Genomic DNA, 24535 nt, shown 5'->3' on the forward strand with positions numbered 1-24535 from the left:
ACAAGAAACCGTTGCCGGACCCGTTTGCCGGACCCCGATTTGTTTCTCAAATGACAGATCTGTATATACAAACGCAGATATTTCGCAAAACTACCTCTTGTCATGTGGTTATGAAGGCTAAACACGCGAAATTCAAGCCTGTAAAAAAAAAAAAAAAAACTCTATTTTGGGTGAACTTGTGCCCAGAAGGATAACCTGCAGTACAATGGTATCGGCCAGCACAGTGGTCGGTCTGTCCAAGAAATATCAAAGCTTTTATACGCGTTTAATTGTACATTCCAGCCTTATAGCAAGGTGACAGTTTACTTTATCGCAGGCGTAATGCATGCACTTGACTGTTCACAAAGTCAAGAACGTTCCAATGCATTCAGGTGTGGCCCGAATGCAAAACACGTAGTGATAGCAAGTGTCTGATTTTTAACAGCGAAAGCCATTCACATTAAAAATAAAAACAAAAAAAGCATTACAATATTGGGCACAAAGCTTATGAGGTAGTCATATTAGGCAAGACAAATGCTATTGAGGACATCCGAGAAAGGTGTTCTGGATGCGAAAATAACACAGCAGGCTGTTGCTAACAATATAGTTAAACTTAAGAGAAATCGATAATACGGTGTCAGTATGCGAGGGAAGGAGGGGGGGGGGGGTCTCTCGTCGAATAGATGTGTTGTTCCATGCAAGGTATGAATCATTTCCCACTCCTTTCGTACTTCTCTCCACTTCTTCTCTCAAGCGCAATCACGGTAACAGACGTCTGAATAACTTACCTGCCGTGACGTTTATTGGGGTAGCGACGATAAGAACACCATCAATGAGTTTTCGCCACCACCGCCACCTTCGTGTTGCGTATATAAAGTCCAAATCGATAACATAGCCCCGCGAATCGCACGTTATACCGGCGAGCACGCGAACACTGACAACGAACGCGTCTGAAGCAGAAATGAAACGAGCCGGCTATTCTCCGTCGCACGAAGGGCGCATGCGATAACAGCGCCCACCAGTGACGCCTCCCGTCGATTGCTTGTCAAACACAAAGGAGGCGTTCTGCTCGTCTTGACGGAGCATGAAGGGACGCCAGGTGAATGGGGCTGCGTCGCTCCAACAGCAACTTTGGTTATAAAAGTGTGGTTGCGTTCGTCGGCGCGCTGGAATTCTCGACAGGCATCAGCGAATGACTCGTATATTCTACTATATGTAGCGCCCTGTTTTCTCAACGCGAAGAGACTGCGCAAAAGCCGCAAACGCAAAGCTTTGCGTTTGCGTTGCACATGCGTCGTACGCTAACCTCTTTCGAACTAGCGTTGAGAACAAGTGTCCACGATATAGACCCACAACGTTCGCAAGCTTTGCGTACGCTGTTCTAAAACTATCTATTGTCTTACGCCAACTTGTAGAGTTACGCGAGATAAGATCCGAGAGAGTCGCCTGCTTTAGTTCGAATAACATTAAAATTTGGTGCTGCTGCCTTGATTGCTTCGCCTTTGCAGTGAAACAATTCTTTTTTTTTTACCAAGCCTAAAATACGGCGAGAATGGGTGTATAGCTTACACTATTGCTAGCTCACTAACTATTTCACTGAATCATTCTATATGTACGTCACTTTCTCACTCACATCCACTCACTCAGAATTAATCCAGATTGTTTCATGCGCCGCAGAACACCCATTTTCAGTCCCATCTTCTCGTATTGTTTTTGATACAGCAGATCACCTCATTTGTCACCCTGTCGTTTAGCACTATTAAAACACTTTCTCGTCGTTCGCGCATAAGACATTTGAGACTCCTGAGATGGCGTCCGGAACTTGAACTAAACAAGCCACGAAATGGCGAACTCGATGAGCAACAGTAAATTCACTCTTAAACACGGGCGTCGTTTCGAAACACCCCCTTACTCTGGGATGCAGGCAGTCACTCCAGCCAAAGCATATCCCTTCTGGCGTCGTGTACGTGTTCTCGGGCACCCAGGCCAGGATATGTACACCGTCACCACCTGCAACAGGCACGGAGACTCTTCAAAAGGCCATACTTCTATCGGCCGAAATTCGTCACGCTGTGGCAGGACAACTGGCAAGGAAGTCTTTGTCCGTTGTCTGGTCCTGCTCTGCTTGTTGAAGATACTAGCCGAATCCCAAACCTTGTCTGATACAGCAATCAATAACACGAAGAAAGAAGGAGACGTTCTTCTATTCGTGTTTACATGACTTGTACTGCTGATGTTACATGATCCCGTTTCACGAAGACAGCGGCATTTCGGGACTGAGGCTCTGGCTTTGTAAGATACGTCTGACCTCGTCGTGCTAAGTTGTTCGTCGCACCGCTCTCACCTTCTGCTCAAATAGAATGCAAAAGTTTTGCGCAGGATTCCCGTTCTTCAATTTGCGTCAGTTGGTGTCAGCACTATACAAGCGCTGTGCTCTTGCGCAATGCGTACGAAATGCGTGCTCACTTGAACAAGAAGCCAGAAGGGTAATGGTATCTGCAGGTTAGTGAACTGTGTCAGCTATTAATTAGGACATTTCGTTACTGCCCCGAAGCACATTCAGAATAACACAACAATAGTAGGAAATCGCTATATAAGACGACATGACAACTTTAGAGGCAGCAAAGGTTAGTGTGGGCATTTACTGGTCACATACTTGCGACGGAACAGTTAATGCGGCTTTTATTCAGGCCTCGAAGACAGGGCGAAGTGACCACATCCAAGACTGCAGTCAACGGGTGACGCAGGACACCACATGTTGATGAACATGTATGGAGAACGAGGACGTGCCTAACAGACGTCACACCCTTCAACTGGAAGATGGTGCACGTCGCGCAGAATTAGAGAAGTATTTGCTCGTAAGCCAGTATACTCACCCTGTTCACGGCTGTCGGTTTCCCAGACAAACTCCATGCTTCTGTTATGTTGCCAGTTACTTTTGGTGTCGAATGATATTCTGCCCAGCATGACACTGCTGAAGCCCATCTGCAAAGAGACGATCGCTGTTTAGATAACGAGCGTTCGCTATATGTCTGCGGATGCAATAAAATCGTTTTTAGTTTGTCGTATCGAATTTCTGCAAGTATCGAAGCATGATGATACTGCCACTGTACTGACTTAGAGAAGTAAATCAGCATTAGCCTGAATCGCAGTCAATTTTTACAAAATTGTATTATGTACCTAATAAAAAAAAGTCGGGACGCAAGAAGCAGTCGAACAAGGCTCTTACTCGCAAATTAGAAGCCTATTAGAACAGCTCTAACGTATAACAAGACGAATGCGCATGCTCAATAAGTGAGCGAATAACAATTCACCATGGGTTAATTTTCATAACCCATGAAAAACCACAACATGAGATGACAACGAACAACTGTTCACAGCAAATAAATGCAAACTCTTTTAAAGAACGGCATCCATGGTTCTTGGCAGGTGTCTCTTCCAACCACCTCGATGCTCGCTCGACTGCTGCAGTTCTCTCCAGGCAGCGGAGGTCGCATTTCGATCGATGGAGGCGATATGCTATAGACGCCCGTGTACTACGCGATGTCGGTGCAGGTTAAAGACCACCAGATGGTCGAAATTTCTGACGGCGTCTCTCGTCGGTATTGGTCGTGTGGGGAGGCAAAATTTTAGAAATTCTTATCATTGCAGGTTTACTTTATCGCTAACGCGTTCCCTGCTCAAATGAAGTTTCAGTTGCGAGAAGGCGTCTTGCCCTACTATCCGAACTTTTAAGCAGAAAATTGTCAAGGAAAGGATCTATGATAATACTCGGGGTAGTTCTCTACTTTTTGAGGCCAGGACGGGAGTATTGCGAACCAAGACATATCGAGCCAAATACGAAGGGGTAGACAGGGTATGCAGTGCGTGTGGAGAGGAAGAGGAAACTGCCGAACATTTGATAATGTTCTGTAAAGGGATTCACCCTATAGTTCAGGATGATGGCGCAGAGTTTTTCAAAGCACTGTCGTTTAGGGGCAAGGAGGGCAAAGTAGACTTCAAGCGGGTATAGAATTAACTAGAAGGAGGTTATCTGATTGGTGGCTAAAGTCAAGGCACGAGTGAAAATTAAACCCTTCACTGCAAAGTACGAGTCCTCAACCTCACTATTTAAAGAGAAAAAATATAAATATAGTTTTTGGTTCACTAAGTATTACGGATTGGTGGCGCTAGCCACCGCTCGATCTAAAGGGTACAGCCATATCAATCCATCCATCCATCGTTGACCTCCGCACTTCGTTGCGCTTGATGACGTTTGAACATGATCGTACAGCATTTAGCCCAGTTGATCATTTTGTTCTGTTCTTACAATCGGTCATCCAGTTCTTTCAATGAGTATCATATTAGGAGAGAATGGATAATCAACTGAACCCTCTTTCGACTGCTTAAGTAGGAACTGCTTGAATAGGTGCTGCCATGATTTCTTCTCTCTTACAATCGTGCGAAAAGGCACGCCCCGTTTGTCCACTTTTGCAGTGAAGAAAACGCGGAGTGAATCTCCTTTACAACCTCCTAAACCCCTTGCTATAGCTCACAGGATGGAATAGTGTTTGTAAAGAAAATTAACTTCCTGGCTGCAATCGCCGTTTCACGCGGATATTATACCATGTTCAGAAATGGAATCACTCGCTATAACGCCTTTCAGTGCGCACCCTGGCAAACAGCGCAGCTTGGGTGACTGTGTGTCCGAACGGGTCAGCCTGCCAGGCGACGCTGGGCACGCCGCACTGGGGTCCGAACGTCGAGTTGAGGAACCGGAGACCCAGCGTCATCTGGTCGATCGTGGCGGTGTAGTGGGTCACCGCCTCGTCATTTTGCGTCCAGCCGCCTCCCACGAACTGTAAACGTCCTGCAAGATTGTGTCAAGGTACTGTTAACTGGTAAACCGGAAGCTGCGTCACACATAAGCGTGCAATTAAGACAGACAGACACAGAACTTTGTTGTACAACTGAGAGTATGAGAAAAATATATATACACTCGAACTAACCTGGAAAGGCTGCGCGATAGTTTGTTTTAAAAAGCTCGTATGCTACGGATTATGTGTAAGCGATGCGCAAAAAGGTTATTAGCTAGAGTATAAAGTTGGGCATGTTGGTAAGACATACTTAATCGACGTAGCGCGTTTTAAAACATAGGACAGGGGAAGGGACAGAAGGGAGCGCTTGATTGAGCGCTCCCTTCTGTCCCTTTCCCTGTCCTATGTTTTTGAAACGCGCTACGTCGATTAAAAAGGTTATTAGGTTTCTGGGGAAATATAGACATGGATGTTTTCAGGTAGCCTATTAGCCGGCAAAAACGCCAAGAATTAAGGAAAATGATTTTTTTTCTGGTCTTCTTTTAATGTGATAATATTTCACCATAATATCTCACTCTGAAATGCAACAAGCAACGCGGCGAATAAGAAAAGTATATTTCGAGCTTTAGCTTCAGCTATTATTCAGCGAGTGAAAATGAACGAAAACTAGGCGCCCTTCACAATAATGGCACGCAACACTGTAAGCACGCGGCGTCCATTTACTACTCGTTTGGGCGCACCGTATCCGGTGTTCTATGTCCGTCAAGGCCAGAATTGACAGCAATGAGCTTTCGACTTTGCCTGCTTGCGATATCAAATTCGCTTTCTGACAAGAAATGATTACAGATAGGTTTTCGGAGGTGTTTTCCTTCAGTCTTGCGGCAGCTTTGCGCACGCATTCTCCCGGGAATGGCATTCCAGTCCAAAGGTTAGCACTTATAGGCATAGCTCAGGGACTGAGTATAATATAAAATATCAGGGGCTTTACGTCCCAAAACCTCGATATAATTAAGGTGATGAAATATGGACCACCTGGTGTTCTTTAACGTGCACCGACCGACTGACCCTCACTCATCACTCACTCACTCACTCCACTCACTCACTCACCCACTCACTCCACTCACTCACCCACTCACTCCACTCACTCACTCACTCACTCACCCACTCACTCCACTCACTCACCCACTCCACTCAATCACCCACTCACTCCACTCACTCACCCGCCCACTCCACTCAATCATCCACTCACTCCCCTCACTCACTCCACTCACTCACTCCACTCACTCACTCACTCACTCACTTACTCATTCACTCACTCACTTACTCATTCACTCACTCACTCACTCACTCACTCAAAGCTCGGGTCACGTACCTGAGAGAACTAACTTTCGCACGCTGTCCTTGACTTTCGCTGGTCTTTCTCGCCACCACCGCGCGAAAAAGACGTTCTCAGCGGAAACGAAACGCCGGCTCGATTTCTGGAGCAGGGCTGACGTTGTAGTGTCGTAGATTGTCGTCGCGTCTGGAAGACACGTGATGTTCGTATCTCTTTTACGCTGCAACGCCTAATAATGGGCTCAGATTCTCCTTCGTAAATTTTCTTTCTCATTGAACGGCGCGCTTCTTTAATGGTATATCCAATACCATGATTGTTTGAAACAATATACATTTCCTTATATCTCTTTCTCTCCCCTTATGAAGATTTTTTCGCTTGCGATGTTTTTATTGATTCTGGCCTTGATTATCATGCCTCCTAAAGTAACAGTACGTACAAATCGTAATGCTTATTAGACAATGGTACGAAACTCGAAGTACACCAGTTTGGCTTAGAAAAGCCACTCGGCTAGGCACACGAATAATAATAATAATAATAATAATAATAATAATAATAATAATAATAATAATAATAATAATAATAATAATAATAATAATAATAATAATAATAATAATAATAATTCCTGTGGTTTTTCGTCACAAAAACAACGATGCACGTGATTGTTAGAAACGCCGCAGTGGAGGGCTCGATGAAAACATTTTTCACGATCAAGTGTTCTTCGCCGCGCCCTGGCAACACACTGTACACGGGCCTGTAGCATTCCATTCCCATCGAAATGCAACTGCCAAAATGCAACTGCCACAACCCGGGTTCGAACCCGCGACATTAGGGTGAGCAGCCGCGCAACCTAACCGCTAAACTACTGCAAGAAACGACTGGCACAAGAGATAAATAATTTCTCACACGTTTCGTATATGGCGTCGAGGGTTTGAAGCCATCCAGCGTCCATGTGGCTGTGACTGAGAACGTGAACGTTGATGTAGCCCGACTTGGAAGCAGGACAACCCTGCGAGCGCCAGCGGTAACATATACTTCGATACCGGCAGTTGAATACTGATACATATCTATGACGCTCAAAGTTCCTAGTTAATAATCTTGATATTAACATGTATACTCATGGTCTATTTGGCCAGCCATGCTTTTTGAAGAAGAAGAGCACAGAAGGATACAAAACGCGCGCACATGAAAGACGCAAACACAAGTGCTGAATTATTAGCAAGCTGAAACTGAACTAAACTTTCTATCTGAGGAGTAGAAGAAGGTTAGCAGCTCTCACCTTGAGTTCACATGGATTAGCTGCACGCGCTATCCCGATTATATGTTCTTTCACAGGCACCAGTTGCAACGAGGTGAAGAGTAGAAGCTGCAGTAGCTGCGGTGGCTGAGGGACGGCAGAGCGAAGTCCGCGCATGTCTCGCGCTGCCCGCGATATTCCCTACACTGCCGGCGACGTAACGAGAGTCGTGGCTCGGCTTAGTTTACCGTCTACATCCGACACCAAGCACGCGCGCCATTGTGTGCCGTACACTCGTAGGGGCGAAAGCAAGATCGTATAGATCGTCTAACTGTGTGGAGGGGGCACGTATGGTCGATGGAGTGAGTTGAAAGAGTTGAAGCATCAGACCAACGCCGACTAAATTTCAAGGCCGAAAGGCTGCCGCAGTGACGTCAGAGGGTGGGGGCCCAGTTACGCCGCGAACGCGGCGGAAAGCCTGTGTTTTGTTCACGTTTTAGGAGAACCAACGCTCCCGCTCTCGCAACTGCTGCGGCTCGATTGGGCCGAATAAAAGATGTGGAAAAAAAAGTCTTACTGAGCATGCTCAGTTGGGCAACTGGGCCCCGAACTTCTGACGTCACTGCGGCAGCCTTTCGGCCTTGAAATTTAGTCGGCGTTGATCAGAAAGTAACTTCATGAAAGCGAGGCGTTTTTTTTTTAATTTTAAAAAACAGTAACTTCGCTTTCACACTGAATCTAAGACTACAACAACACAAAAAGATGAATCTACGTAAGCGAGAACACTCAACTGAGGTTTATTCAAAGTGACGTGAACCGTTGCCATAATCAACCAAATTACAAAAAAATGTGAAAATCATATTTTAACGTGGAAGCGGTCTAAACTGAAGGTAAGCCCTTGGTGGCCACACAAAGCTTGGCGGGTATGAGTTACAGATAGCGGGCATGTGCCAAGCAGCTCCTACAGCATGGCATAGCCATGCATCGTGTTGTAAAGAAAACTAGCTACCGGTGAAGGAACCAGACCGACAGCCGTTAGTGATGATGACGACGACGACGACGACGATGACGATGGCGACGATGATGATGATGATCATGCGTCTACCATGGCTCATAACCACCCAGGGTGATTGACCAAAAACTGACAATAGGAATTGTTTAGACATTTCAAATACGAAATATTGAAGACAGAACTTCTTGCAGTGCCGACCTGCGCGCGTTTGTTGCTTTTTCTGCAGTGTATTATAGCAAGGAGGGGGAAAGGGTGGTGACGGTGAGAAGGGAGGAAAGAAGGGGGGAGAGAAGGTAAACATGGCGTAACTCCGAATAGTATAGCATACCATGGGAGTTCAGGCACTGCGCCGTGCTCCCGACCGGGTTGCAGAAATTAGGTGCCTTTTCTCATCTTCTAACCACTACCACCACCATGGGAGTTGGAATGAGAAGTGAGCTTCAGGAGTTATTCGAGATTGAGGAGGGAAAGAGAAGGGGTACGATTGAAGCATATAAAAACACGTGAACGGTTGTTTCCGTCATCAAATTTGTTCGTTATCGCTGCCGCAGAGAGCCAGGAATTTTCGAGGCGAAAGAAAGCCTTAGACGCCGCATCAAGCGGGAAATTCGACAGTCAAAGACAAGTGATGTAAAAAGTTATGACGGCCTGATGACATCAGCATATGACGTCATTAATACGTCACAGATAACAAAACATGTTGACGTCATCATGGCGTCACAAATTCTGGTCTGACATCATGGGATATATATATATATATATATATTCAGTCCGAAATTACTTCGTGTTTGTAAAACCACAAGCCTTTTGCTTAAAGATCCTGCCATCCTGCCGTCCGGTTCTTGGCCAATCCCCGTTTGTGGGTGTGCGCCAGGATAACAAGGATCATCATAATCATCATCATCATCATCGGTTGAGAACGTGAAGCCATGGCTCGTGTTTCCTGCGCCTTTACGTACATCTACTGAAAAGAAAAAAAAAGCTAGCTTTCACCTTCGAGTGGTCTGATGGTCTGATCATTCGCTAGTGCAGCATTTTCATTCATTATTTATGATTTCATTTCAGGCTTAATTTTCAGTAAATGTTTTTAGATTCACAGCCCTCTACCTAAATGATCCTGCCACGCGGTTATTGGCTGGTATCTCTTTGCGGATGAGTGCCGTCAGTGAGAGAATCATCATCATCATCATCATCATCATCATCATCATCATCATCATCATCAGTCAGTCAGTCAGTCAGTCAGTCAGTCAGTCAGTCAGTCAATCAGTCAGTCAGTCAGTCAGTCAGTCAGTCAGTCAGTCAGTCAGTCAATGCGTCCTCGGTAAATGTGCTAGGGGCCCTGTGAGCTTTTCTCGGGAGGGGGCGCACTTGCTGTAAGCTTCAACTATTCATCGTGGAATATTTTACAGCGCAACGTGTTAGATACGGACAGAGAAGGGACACAAACTATTCCACGATGAACGTCCACCAACTCGTTCCACTCGCGATTGCGCTCAAGCTTTGACTGTTTGAGAAAAGCACCCATTTTCATCGCTCATTTTCGGTCAAACAATCCCTCCATCAAGAAATAAAGAAAAGATGGGGTGGGGGGTGGGGAGGCGCATGGGGAGGCGCATGGGGAGGCGCATGGGGGGTGGGGAGGCGCATATTTCACCGCAATTGCTGTTGCGATTCATGTCGTCATACCTCCTGGTAAAACAACCGTTTTGGGATAATGCTCGATAAGTTTAGCGTTCGTTTCAGACAAGTATACTACACCGCTCTTATGAACAGGCGTCTCGTTTTGTCGTTTATTCCGGAAGCAGAAGTAATCGCAATGGTGACAGCTGCCTGCTCCCATCGCGACCCGCATAGCACTGTCGCTGCAAGCAGCTGCGTGTTCTTTTATTTCTGTATTTTCATTTCATTCGTTCGTGTGGATCCATCGTCGAGTCGAGAGGGTAACGACGGTCAGCGCAAAATAAAATCCATTCCCCGGGGACCAACGCCTATGCGGGTAGCGCAGATTTCCAAGCCACGAACGACGCTCCACTTTTCGAGTGCGTCTCCCCCGGCCGGTGCAAGCAGAATTGCCTTGTTTGCTCCGACTCGGTAACGTACTCGTAGCTGGAGTTATCGCACATTAACCACTGACGTCCTGACTGAAAGGTACTCTAAATCGAGTGCCAAGCTTATAACGTGGACAAATCGTCTGGAAATGTTGCAGGAGCCGATTTTTCAACCAATTTTTTTTTGCGTGTCGTCTTCGTCATGATGAAGACAAATACCCCAGCCGAAAAGTCCGCCCCAGCAACCTTCCTTGTTCCAGCATTTCCCATCATGTTCAGCCTTTTATCTGCCCTTGAACGCTCGAATCGCTTGGATGCTCAATAAAGTTGTGTCCATCGAGAAAGTACTCAGGAGCCAAGTTTTATGTACTGTCGACCACAGAAACGAATCTTATTTGTGAGACCGAGAGAGAGAGAGATAGATATAGTAAAAGGCAGAGATGTTCACTTGGGAATTAAAAAAAAAGGGGTAGAAAACATTATTTTATAGATGATTCGCAAGCACGGTGCATTAGCGCACTCTCGTATTCTTTTTTTGTATTATTACGCAATGATCCTAAGAGGTATGTAGAACATATGTCTATCTTAAAGGCTACGATGATCTAAGATTAAGAAACCGTGATATTCATTTTTGCTGCATTACCGCGACAACGGCTGCTTTGTACGTTAATTTATTGTTAGTTTACTGTTTTTGCAACATCTTTGTAACAGATAAAGATATAAAGAAAAACTAAGCAGGCCATTTCCGGTAGAATTGATAATTTCCTCTAAATGCAAGATAGTTTTGTACACTCAGTTATGTGATTGTCAAATGACCGCATCTCGATGTTTTGCATTTATTTTAACTGCTTAACTCAAGTTGGCCCAGGAGCAAGAATGCCTCTTTACACCATGAATTGAACTTGTACCCATCTTTCCAATTTTTTTATTTGAAGTTCGTTGTGACTATAAGCTACATGTATCTCTAGTAACGTCTAGTCAGTGCTACTCGTGTAATGACTGTACAAATGTTTAATCCTAGCGTGCGGTTATCGGAGTTTAATTTCTTCTCGATGTACAACTGGGCTATCACTTGAATTCATTTTACATTTAATTCACAAACCTTCGTAGAGAGGAGTCTGGTGCATAAGATGACCAACAAAATCAAACTTAATATCAAATGAATAACCAACTACAATACATATGAAGTTACGATGCTGGGCTCGTATAACTGAATTCAAAACAGTTGGAGTGAAAAATACAGAGCGAACAAAATAAAAAGTCATGCACTACACACTTTAGGTGTCATCAAGTAAATAACTGTATAATGTAGAACTAAATATGTAATCACCCGTAACGGAAGCGATGTCGGAAAAAAGGTGGTTACAGTCGCTGGACGTGCGCAGGACAAAGGAAGGATAAAGAGTTAACGCGACAGCTAGTGACGGGTACTTTGTTAAGGTGATAGTATAATCTAAGTCTCCATATGCATAAGAGACATTACTAGGTCTAAATGAGTTGTTTCTCTTTCATAAATGTATCTTTCTTGTCACCCATGTTATTCTAGTCTTTTAACAGTGCACCTTTGGCAAATCGTGAATCGCGAGTCAATCAAAAAAACTATCATAAATGAGTATGTGGCATAGAAATTGGTTTAATGTCACTGCTCACCATTGTTACACAAAAAATTAGGAAGGCAGCCGATAGTGAAGCGGCGGCGGCGAGCCGAACACCTCGAGTACGTACAACGAGAGAATATCAGGGAACGAGAAATGCAATGGGCGGCTGCGAGAACGCGACGAAGTTAAAGAAGGCTCACGTCAATGACGACGCACCCATGGACATATGAGAGATGTCAACGCTATAGGTTTCAGCACGAGGTTTTGTCTTTACATGCAGTTGGGAATCCGTGTCGTGTCTGTGACTGTGCTTTAACTCCAATTATCTGCGCTGAGAATCAACGTAGAAACAACCTATATATATAGCTAAGGCGTAGAAATAACCTATAAGCAACCGGGAATCGTTCAGTATGACTGTTTCAAACTTTGTGCGACTTAGCCAGCATCACCAATTTCTTGTTCTTTTTTTCTTACAGCAAAACCAATGCTTTATACTGACTGTACGTGACAGCAAATCTCATATGAACGCTTGTGGTATATGTGTCTGCTATCGAACTTCTAGGGTACACCAGATGCACAACAGGTCTGGACGATTCCGTTTCTAAATTATTTAACATTATTTAAGCCGTCTCGCGGACCACAAACAAATCACTTTAGACGCAGCGCCTCGATTATCCGAAGCACATTTCCTAACCGAAATGCTTCAATTTAAGCTTGAGGTTGTGCCGAATAATAGGAACATATAGACACATTGAATTTCCCGCTTCGCACACGTACGTCCACGAGTATCCATGATTAATCAAAGTTTATATACTTTGAGTTATACCGAGGCGAGCTTCTATAGAGTTGCGTAGGTCTTCCCCGCTTCAACCCCATCTGCGCAAACAAACATTGCGTTTAGAAAGAGGACCGCCGACGTCACTGGACGGTTCGGGCCGATGCCATATGGTGCTGCCCCACGGTCGGATTGCGAGCTCGTTTAATTTCGCGGATTAGATGTTCGGATTCGTGATTGCGCCTACCGAGGATAACGAACGGGCTTTTGGTGATGGGCTGACCCGAGGCCGAGCTTGTATACACCTGAACGCTCGTTACACATTGAGGAAGGCGAGGTGCACGTACAGAGGTCAAGTGGAGGGCACTGTCTCGCAGCCACAGTTTCGTACAGCGCGTGATCTGTTCTATAGCGGCTTTATTCGACAAAAACCGCGCCGTCTATTTGCCATTCGAGCGTTCGCCGAAAACCGGATTACGCGATTTGTGCGTTCTCGATCCAACGTGGCGTAGCTTCAAGGGTATTTGGGAGTTCAAATGAAAGTTTCGTGTAGACGGCGCCACCAAACGTTTGTGTGTGCTATCAACGTCTTGAGTGGGGGTAAAGCTCATGCAAATGGTCTTTTTTAAAATAGTTTTACCATTACTTAAACGAAAGATTGTATGATAAGTAGCGTTTTATTGTGACGTGACTTCATTCCGAATTCAATGTAATGGGACTACATTGCGACAAAAAGAACTGAAGAAAAAACAATTGCCCATTATACAGTGATCATAGAAAACGTGTGTATTTTAAAGACGATAGTCTTTCTTGGGGACCTTCGACAGAAAAATTTTGGTCTGTCTGTCCGTTTGTCTGTACATTTGTCTTTTTGTCCGTACATTTGTCTTTTTGTCCGCCTTTACCGATACCTCAAATCGTGGAATGTAACTTTCTGTTACATTCCACGATAACTTATCAATAAAATATATCTGTCTAATTTTCTACGTGTACCGCATATAAAATTTGTGCTACAATTTGAAAGTTCACAATTTAATGCGTATAGAAATATATTCTTGGAGTGTCTGTATGATATGTTTGTTTGCATGAAGAGTTTTCATGTATGATGTCTACCTGTAATGCTTTATTTGCAGTGACAATTATGTACATGCATGTTTAGACTTTTCTGGTTGCTCTATTGTTTGTATACTCGCATCGCATGCAAACATGTACATGCATGCCGAATGCGCATGGGAGTAGGAGCCTCTGTCAAGCAATACGGCCTTTAGCTCTTACTCCTCTTTCTGTATCAGAAATAAATAAAATAAACTTCAAACTTCAAACTTCAAACTTCAACCCCATCCGCAGCGCCTACCATATTGCTCAAGGTCCAGCGTTCATACTTGTGCGATTGTCAAATAAAAAGCAATTATCGCGCATATCTGAGGCACCATAACAACACGTCGATGTTTTGTAAGTGTGCCTTTATACTAGAGAAGCCACACACAAGTAATTCTAAGGACCGTAGCGTTTCTCACGCTGCGCTGACAGTGCAACGCGATGCTCAAAAAGGTAAGTGCTTCCAACACTTTGCTAAGACTAAGGACAGGGGCCTTAGCTAAGACGACACAGTGGCGGCACCTGCCCATCGCTTTGCGTTCTATACCTTATCACCTCCGAGACAAGCGCCCATCTTTCTCCGCGGGCGAGCACGCCTTCCTTCGTTTTCGAACTGCCAGATGGCGCTCACGCTTGAGGCACTAACGCAGCGCCTCCAGAATACCATTCGCCAATTTTCTTGCGCAGAACATCAAATAAACGTTTTGTTCACTTACTCCAGACGCAAGACTAACGTCTTTCGACGACATGTAACATGCAGATTAGGGGCTAATTTTTAGTTAACTGAAGCCGCATAAATTGCGCAGTGAGTTATGTTTGGTGCATTAACTTGATCAGAAAGAAGCAAAAATTGAAACTGTAGTTTGCTGACGTTTGCGCTGCAGAATATCACGCCCGTGTCTTGATGATCCTCGGCGAAGGTTGGTCGTCATATGAGCAGAATCCGCCGGATCAGCCGCTGAGAATTTGTAGACTCTACGCACGTCCTCGCGTATTAGCACGCGTAAGCAAACCATCCCTGTTTACGACAATGAACGCAAACAAAAGAGAAAAGCAAGAACACCATAGAAAGAGAAGCGACCCATGGGCACCCGTGTTTAACAAATGTCCATGCACATTGCTTGTAAGCCTAAAGCGACATTTTTGAGTAACATTGACATAAAATATACAGAGTCGATTATTACCGTAAAACCCGAATTCGGCTGATTTGGTGCAAAAAGTTGGCGAGATTTTAAGCGCTCTTGTGTTGTTTCTGAGATTTGTCTATACAACCTTCTTAACACAGCATTTAAATTGTTCGAGGTAACCATAGATGGCAGCACTTAAACTGCTTGCCAGGTTGTCAATCGGGCAACAATCTCCAACTATATAAGACAGCATATCTATCTATCTATCTATCTATCTATCTATCTATCTATCTATCTATCTATCTATCTATCTATCTATCTATCTATCTATCTATCTATCTATCTATCTATCTATCTATCTATCTATCTATCTATCTATCTATCTATCTATCTATCTATCTATCTATCTATCTATCTATCTATCTATCTATCTATCTATCTATCTATCTATCTATCTATCTATCTATCTATCAAGCTTTATTTAACCCTTTGTTTTATAAAGGCGAAAGTCTTAGACACCTCATAAGACGTTACAATCAATCGTCGGCGTTTCACGTCGGCGGCATCAACACAAGTGATGCAAAAGATTACGGGGAAGTCATTACATGACGTCGTCGCTTGGTCAAATGTGGGCAGATCACGGAGGCAATGCAAAACCAGGTGAGGCGCACAAAGCTCTTGGAACGGTGCGTCGGAGGACCAATACATTGACTGCGACGGGGAAAAAAAATGGCCGCATATTTGCGTGCTTCACTGCAAATGTCGTCGAAAAACAATAGTCTCCTGCCGGCTGTACGACATGAGTCCTGGTCTCATGATTGCGCGGCCGCCCGTGATGCAGTTCTCGTACCATTTCCGCACGATATCAGCGCCAGAGGGCTTTTTCGTGCATAGTGTTGCATTTTAGGGGCGAAGCTCCTTATGGCGTGGCTTGTGCGTCCCTCGTAGTACGTAACCACTAGTGGCACATACCCGAAATAGCGGTCCCACCGATTTTGACCTCCAAGGTGGTTCCGGTGAGAGATTTTTTCTGTGCGTTGTTGAACAATAAAAGATAGGGCTCAATGCACATGTTAATGGCTGCTAAGGGGGAATGAGAGACAGGAGCATTCGGCCCTTAGGTAACGCGCACGCTGCGATCCCGATTAACAGCTATTGGCATGTACATTGAGCACGATCTGACAAGAAAGAGTTGCTACGTTATACTCGTTGGGTGTAACCTCCTTGGTTTTAGAAAGGTTCAGCGAGCGTTGGGCCGCATAGTTATGAATACAGTGAACTAGTATATACCATGAACTCGAGGTGGTTAAAGGTGGGAAGTAAATCCGAAGCGCAAGCCGTAAGAAACTGTGCATGTGCCACCTCCCGTTTAGTCCTTGAAATGTCCGCTGGATGGCGGTGCTTCTATATGGAGAATATATGATGAAAAGATGCGAGATGGTGGTGCTTGGAGTGCTGAATAGATGGACGAACGGACACACAGACAGATGCATGGATGGACGCATGAACGGACGCAGGCGCGGATGCATGGACGAACGCAGGGACGGACGCCCGAACAGACGCACGCACGGACGGGTGGATGGACGCATGGACGGTTACACAGACGTGCGCAGGAACGGACGGAAGCAAGAACGAATGGACGGACGAATGCTTCGCCCCACTCCCCATCATTCACTCCGTGGATATGCTGCCATTTTTTTAGCGCAGCCTAAAAGACACTATAGGGTCCCTACAATTACGCCTCTGCGTATTTTACATTAAAGGAACACACTACCTAGTACTTAAGTGTTGATGTTGCGCCTCAGATATGCGTAATATTTGGTTTTTGATTGACAATGTTCACAACTATAAACGCAGCCACCAGTTCGAAATGACTGGGCGCTCAGCAAGTGCTCAAACTTGGGCCGGGTGGCTGTATCACCTGACATACAGGCATACGCACAGACAGACAGATTGAAATTCTTGCGTCGATGTATCCCAAGAAAGGCTATAGTCTTCAAAAGAAGAAGATAGACTTCACCTTCGAATCGTCTGAAGCGAAGCGAATGCATTGGGAACACTGCGATTGTTATTATTCATTTTATTGCACAGCTGATACAATTGCTACAAGTCTCTTCAGCAGAACATTGCAGCTGGCAAAGAGAGCACATGTGGCGTGTACGTGTGTTTAGTTTGGCTCGACCTCGCCTGGATTGCACATGTCGGACCGTCCATTTTTCAAGTTCGCGTACTCGTGCATGCGCCCGAAAGAATAATGACGAAAAAAAAAAAAAGAAAAGCTGTCCAATCCTTGCCGTTGGACACGGATGACAGAATGCTCCATAAATTTAGGGTCGGGTCACATGTCACCCGCCCAAATCCACAAGTGTCGCGTGACACGGAATGCCTAATAAATGACGTTTTGTTTTCCGGAACAGTGGTGGTCACATCGTGGTAGCTAACGGGAACGACAAATGGTAGTCCGCTCAGGCATATTCACGGCGTTTAGTTTTAAGCAAAGGATGCAAATAGGCATTCCGCTATATCCTAAATTGCACCACTTAACATCCAAGGCAGGACATGTGATAAAACTTCAATGGTTGTTAGGACATTGTGTCAAATTAAGCAATGAAAATGGCAGCATATCCACGGGGTGAATAATGGAGAGTGGGGCGAAGCATCCGTCTGTTCATTCGTTCTTGCTTCCATCCGTCCAAGCGTCCGTCTGTGTGACCATCTGTGCGTCAATCCACCTGTCCGTGCGTGCGTCTGTTCGTGCGTCTGCACGTCCATCCGTGCGTTCGTCCCTGCGTTCGTCCATGCATTCGCCCCTGCGTCCGTCCATGCGTCCATCCGTCCGTGCAGCCATCATGCGCGTCCGCCCATGCATCTGTCTGTGTGTCCGTTCGTCCATCTAGTCAACATTGCAAGTACCAGCATCTCGCATCTTTCCATCATATATTCCGCATATAGAAGCACCGCCATCCAGCGGATTCCAAGGACTAAACGAGAGGTGGCACACGCACACTTTCTTACGGCTTGGGCTTCGTGCCTACTTCCCACCTTTAGCATCAATAACATCTAAGTACTTGCGTCGTCAGGGCCTGGAACTTTCAATAGCAAAATGTGCTGCATTGGCATTTATGAAGAAATCAATGTCGCGGTACCCAATCTTCGCTCACGGAGCAGTGGTTCCCGCGGTCAAGCACCACCGCTATTTAGGGGTCGTCATTGATCGCAACCTGTCCTGGTCAAAGCATGTGACTGTGCTGCGAAACAAACTAATCAGTTTTCTGTATGTTCTTCGTGTTATAGCAGGACTGAGATGGGGCCTTTCAGAGAAAAGTCTTCTGCAGCTATGCAAGGCATTGTTTGTGGGATATATAAGGTACAGCTCACCTGTACTTTCCAGCATGCGGGCTACGTGCCTTCGTACTTTAGAGAGCCTTCAGGCACGAGCACTGAGAATATAACTTGGCCTGCCATGGTGCTCGTCAACCTCTGGCACTATAGAGGAGTCCCGCACCTACCCTATAGAGGTTTACACGTCCTGTGAGCCTCTTCGAGTGCACCTTCGTCTGCTGACCCGACATGCACAGCACCCGTTACCTTCGCTACAAGTGGACCGACCAGGCTGTGCCTATTCGCGATGCCTCGATACGCATAGACACAGGATCCCTTCAGGCTTTGGACCTGCCATAATCCCTGCAGTGCCTCCACGGACATTGACTAAACCACTGGTGTGCCTTCACGTACCTGGAATTTCGTATAAGTCGCGTGTTTCTTATATTGCCCTCAAGCAACTCACCTTGGCACATTTGGATGACCAATACAGCGACTATGTGCACATTTACACCGATGGATCCGTAACTTCATCCGCCTCAGCTGCAGCCTTCGTGATCCCTCAACTCGGTATTTCCAGACAGTACAAATTATACCACAGGTCATCTTCGACAGCTGCAGAACTTGTTGCTATACAAGAAGCAATAAAATTTGTGAACGACCAAGCACCGCGTAAATGGACGATTCTGTCTGATGCAAAATCAGCGCTTCAAGCTATTCATTCTTACTCAAGAAGAGGCCAATTTTACGAGTTAGCGTTAGGAATCGTCCAAGCATTCGACCTAACACACAGGAGCGGTCACTTGATTACACCCCAATGGATTCCTGGACACTGCGGCCTGGTTGGCAACGAAACAACCGATAGCGAAGCAAGAGCGGCAGTATACAACGCTCCTATGTACGTCAAAGTACCGTATTCGCAAAGTGACGTTAACACAATGTTGAGATCGCTCATGCGCGAATGCGCTGTCACTTACTGATCGCTACCAGATCACCGGAACAAGCACCTGCGAGAAACAGACCCCGGTATGACTTTTCGTCTTCCAGATAAAATCAGCCGAAGACATGCTAATATACTGCACCGGATTCGCCTGGGCGTCGCCTTCACTCGCCACTACACCCACCTAATCGGCCGTGCGGACAGCCCGAATTGTGAACACTGCCAAGTGCGCGAAACGATAGCTCACATATTTTGTGACTGTGCATTACACGTGGCGCAAAGAAAAATGCTAACTGCAACGTTTGCAAGCATCGGACGAACGCCATTAAGTGAAAGCCACATATTGTCAGCAATGACGACCAAACAGTGTCAAAAACTGCTACAAAGGCTGTTCTAGACTTTATAAAAAGCACTGGACTAGATATTTGACTGTAGGGTACTATACTAAGTGGCTACTGTACGTACGCACCACTTCTTCCTGTCTCCATCATCACCCTTCATGCCTCTTTCCTTCCCCTTTCCCTTATACCCTGTGTAGAGTAGCAGGCTAGAGTGAACTAGCTCAAGCCGACCTCTCTGCCTTCTAATAAATTCTCACCTCACACTCCCCCCCCCCCTCCCACCTTTAACCACCTCGAGTTCATAGTATGTACTAGTTCACTGTATTCATGGCACTGCGGCCCAAGCTCGCTAAACCTTTCTAAAACCAAGAAGGTTCCACCCAGCGAGTATAACGAAAAGCAACCCTTTCTTGTCAGATAGTGCTCAATGTATATGCCAATGGCTGCTAATGGGGATCGCAGCGTGCGCGTTAACTAAAAGCCGAATGCTCCTGTCTGTCATTCCCCCTTAGCAGTCATTGGCGTGTACACTGAGCACTATCTTTTATTGTTCAACAACGCACAGAAGAAATCTCACATCGGCACCACCTTGCAGGTCAAAGCGTAAGACATGTTACGTACTATGACGAGGTACGAACGGGTACCGCTTTAAGGAGCTTCGCCCCTAAAAGACGAATTTCTCGAAACATATAGATGAGCTTGTAAAAGATAACACGAGTAGCATATTTATAAAAGTGTTTTTTAACGTATCCATGTGCATGCGCTCGTGTGGGTATGTGTGTGTTTGTGTATGTGTATGCAGTGAGCATCGCAATTGGTCACCATTACAGCTGACAGTCAGTGCACATAACTGCAACACCTGCAACACGGGCTAAAAGCACTTGTAACCCTACATTGCTTTGACCATAATTCTGCATTACTTTGACCAATAGGCTATACAAAGTTAAACTATGTTGAAATGTTGACCTGATAAATAAACGCACTTAAGAGCAATCAAGGTACCTTCTCTCAGTTCTTTAAGAAAACTAAAATGGCCTGCATGAGATTATCGGAAGCTGCCATGATCACAGTGAAGGTAGTTAACAGATACCACTGAGAGCTGAAAAATTTCGTTTCTGCCGTTGCGTCGCTTAAAGGAGGAAAGAGATTGAATGAATGCTCACTGAATGAAGAATATCCGACAAAAATTCACATGAACGTCAGCACGACGTTCACGTGAAAGCAATCTCGTTGAAAGCGCACAGGATTTGTGAAGTCTAAATAGCGCGCATAAACTCCTGACCATCTAGCTCTGTAGCAACGAGCTCTACACGAACAAGACGCGTAAGGGCGGTCAGTCAGACAAAGAGGGCTTTGCTAGGTGGCTATCTTTCGGGACGCAACGGCACCAACAAACAGCCCCGCCGGTCCAATGGCTGAGAGACGAGCAGTCGGTGAGATAAGCGGGACGTGGTCAGCCGTCGGCGAAGATCCTGCCATAAAACAGGCAGGGATCGAGCTTATCGAAGCCCCGGTCAAACAGCATCGTATCGTCGCTGAGCTGAGGCGCACCATAGAGCTTAGCGACGCCGTTGACACGACGGCAGTCTTTTCTGCAGTACACGCGTTGGGCTTTGCCGCTCGTCTTTATTGCGTGAGAAGCGGCGCACTCACAGGATCACGCTTGATTGCCTTTCGGGAAAGCATGGAAGGAGTGCGGCGATTTAGTGTCCTCACTGTCGTCATCGATAAGAGCCTATCGATGGCCGCTAAAGAGGTGTCTCGAATAGCCGAAAGTGAGCCATCCGTGTCCACCGATTTATGGTCTTCCTCCGCTGATTGCGAAGTTCCCCGCCACTTGTCTTTTTTATGTTTTGGATAGTTGCCGGGAGAGATGCAGTGCAAACATTACCGTTGTTTATAAATGCCTCAAATGACAATTGTTGGTATTTCGGGGCTCAGAATCACGATATGATGTCGCACTCCCCCCTCCCGTATTCTTCGTCAAAAAACAACGCGAAAACAAAAATCATTTTCACTGAAGTTGTTGCTTGCGAGATGGACCGTCCGGCACCATCAGAATTACAGGTAAGGATACAACAAGATTACGCGCCACCTTTGTTGATCGTTCCCGGGCAAGCGATGATAAGTCACGTGGTCAGCGAAGCCCGGTGGCCGAACCAGACGTGGGCACGTGGCGGTGCGCGGAAGCCAGCCGGGCCAAGTTTTTCGTGCACCCCGCTGCGTCGACACCCGCCGCGAGACCGCCCAGGTGGCCCGGCCGCCATTTGTCAGCGAGCCGCGACTCATTCATCGACCCCGGCACCTCGTTACCCTCTGAGCGAAGCCCGCGGAGGCAGCAGCGCTCGCTTATTTCGTAAGCGCGCCTGCGCAAGCGCCCTTAGAGAACCGCCGAAATTAGGAGAACAATAAGTAAAGAAAAAAAATGGCTGCATTCTGAGATGCTACTGTGTACTGCGCTACGCTTCCTACACACACCACGGGAAAAACACCGGGCGGCAAATGTGCCCGCCGGAAAAACTCCCCTCGGACCTGCGAGGAGCATTCGCAGTATGCGCATTTCTACTTAATGCACGGTTCAGCAAAAGAAGCGTTATACTGGGGACGCAGCAAATTCAGATCAGCGGCCATAACAAGGTGGGTCTGAGTGTCTTTGCTTAGTGCATGTGTGTGTGTGGGGGGGGGGGGGGGGTTGCACGTGTGCTTATATGTTGGCGTGCTCGTGAAAGATCGTGAAAGGACCAAGGAGCAAGGAGGATTGATTCGTGTGTGTATTGTATGCGAAGATAACTTGTGGAACTTCTGTCGTCTGGCCGCTGCTGGAACGGCAGGTGATTTCGGTATGGGTGCGCGCGCAGATTCGATTTAGGGGAGCGTATCGGTTCGCCGTGAACAGCTGTTACTCACAGCGCAATGCCGCAGCTACTTTACTGCGCTCAGGGGTTCACTTAGGGGGTATTGGTGGCAAAGCTTTGATGTCACCACTGTACCGGTGAAAATGGCTGGCACCATCTGCATATGACCAACAGCAATAAGAGGATGCGGCTACTGTTCATATACATGGTGCAACCATGAATCTGACGGTGCATTGTTTAAAAAAATTCTTATCTTGAAAAGTCTTGAATTCGATAGTTCAGCAGTAACTCATTGCTGATATAAACGATGAAATCCGAAAAAAAATTGAAGCATATCCACGAGGTGAATGATGACGAGTGGGGTGAAGTGGATGGACGGATGGACAAGCGCACGGGTGGACGCGTGGACGGACGCACGGATGGACGCACGGAAGCATGAACAGACTGACGGACGCTTCACCCCACTCATCGTCATTCACTCCGTCGATACGCTATGACAACATTTTCATTGACATACAATGCAATGCATCTGGCTATACTACGACTATACGACACGGGCCATACGACCCACGACGTAAGGTGCTTCGCACCTAAAACGCATAAAAACATTAGGGCAGCTAAGCACTTGTGGTTCAAAGACTGCGGAAACATCAAAGCTGCATGACGGCCTTCCCTCCTCCTCACCCATACTTCCCTTTTCCCTCATTATGCTATGCAACGCTATCTCCTTTTGCCTCCACCATTTGTCTCTTCTCACCCTAAAGGCTCCTGTCCTCATCCCCATTTCTCTTCTTTCCCGCTTATTTGGTGTACTATGCATGCCTGAGCTAAACTATTGGAGCTGATTGGCCCTTACTTCTTTATCCCCCTTGCTAAGCTATACTGTACGTGGTTATGCGTCAGTTCACCACAGCCTTTCCCTCTTCTGCAACCTATCAACCGTTATCCACACCCTTTTTTCCTGTCCCATTCTCTTGCTACACCATACATGCTATACATGTTAAACTGTACGTGCTATATATGCTATACTATACATGGCTATGTCATACTTTGCTTTCTCCCATCTTCCTGGAGCAGATGGAGATGGAGCAGATGGAACAGCGATGGCGTAGTGGTTAGAGCATCCGCCTCGCATGCAAAAGGTCCGTGGCTCAAATCCCGGTGCCGCGCAGTTCCCAACCGGATAAAAAAAAACGCGTGGTGATGGAACTGCATTACGAGGCCTGGGGTGCGGCCTCACCGGCAACCACCGCCGGGAACGCACTCCCTCACCAGAGAAGGATTGGCCACCCTGGTGCAGTATCTGGCCACTACCTCCCACATGCATACGTGAAATAACTCACGGCCCTCAGTCCCCAGCAGCTGCGAAGCAACTGACCACGGTGGTGGTCAGATCTGCAACGCAGCAGAGGGTGCTAAGAATCTCTGGATCCGGACAGGCCGCCATTGGAACCTGAACTTGGCAACGTTTAACGAAAGAACCTTATCTAGTGAGGGAAGTCTAGCTGTACTATTCGAGCAGCTAGAGAGTGTTAAATGGCATATAATAGGGCTCAGTGAGGTTAGGAGGACAGATGAGGCCTATACAGTGCTACAGAATGGGCACGTCCTTTGCTATCGGGGCTTGGCTGACAGAAGAGAACTGGGAGTGGGGTTCCTAATTCACAGAAACATAGCTGGAAACATAGAGGAATACTATAGCATTAATGAAAGGGTAGTAGGTATTGTATTTAAGCACAATAAGAAATACAAGATGAAGGTGGTACAGGCCTACGCGCCTACATCCAGCCATGATGACGCTTCAGTTGAAAGCTTCTATGAAGACGTGGAATCGGCAATGAGTAAGGTAAAAACACACTATACAATACTGATGGGAGACTTTAATGCAAAGGTAGGGAAGAAGCAGGCTGGAGACCAGGCAGTAGGAGATTATGGCATCGGTACTAGAAACGCCAGAGAAGAGCTACTATAGTAGAATTCGCAGAACGCAATGATTTACGGATTTTGATTACCTTCTACCGAAAACGAGGAAACCGCAGGTGGATATGGAGGAGTCTTAATGACAAAAATAAGAA

At 46.2% G+C, this 24535-nt stretch overlaps 1 protein-coding gene across 1 annotated transcript in view; it reads right to left on the reverse strand.

Annotated features, from left to right (window-relative positions):
• Positions 1-24535, reverse strand: part of LOC119164865 (lysosomal alpha-mannosidase) — a 68828-nt gene that overhangs the window by 26256 nt on the left and 18037 nt on the right. Inside the window, exons 2-4 of the mRNA XM_075874343.1 lie at positions 4632-4828; positions 2856-2964; positions 1892-1989 (exon numbers count right to left, since the gene is read on the reverse strand). Of these exons, the coding sequence (XP_075730458.1) occupies positions 1892-1989; positions 2856-2964; positions 4632-4828 (404 nt within the window). The remainder of the gene's footprint in view (positions 1-1891; positions 1990-2855; positions 2965-4631; positions 4829-24535) is intronic.

Source organism: Rhipicephalus microplus, chromosome 9 (assembly GCF_043290135.1).
Source record: "Rhipicephalus microplus isolate Deutch F79 chromosome 9, USDA_Rmic, whole genome shotgun sequence".
Lineage (NCBI taxonomy): Eukaryota > Metazoa > Arthropoda > Arachnida > Ixodida > Ixodidae > Rhipicephalus > Rhipicephalus microplus.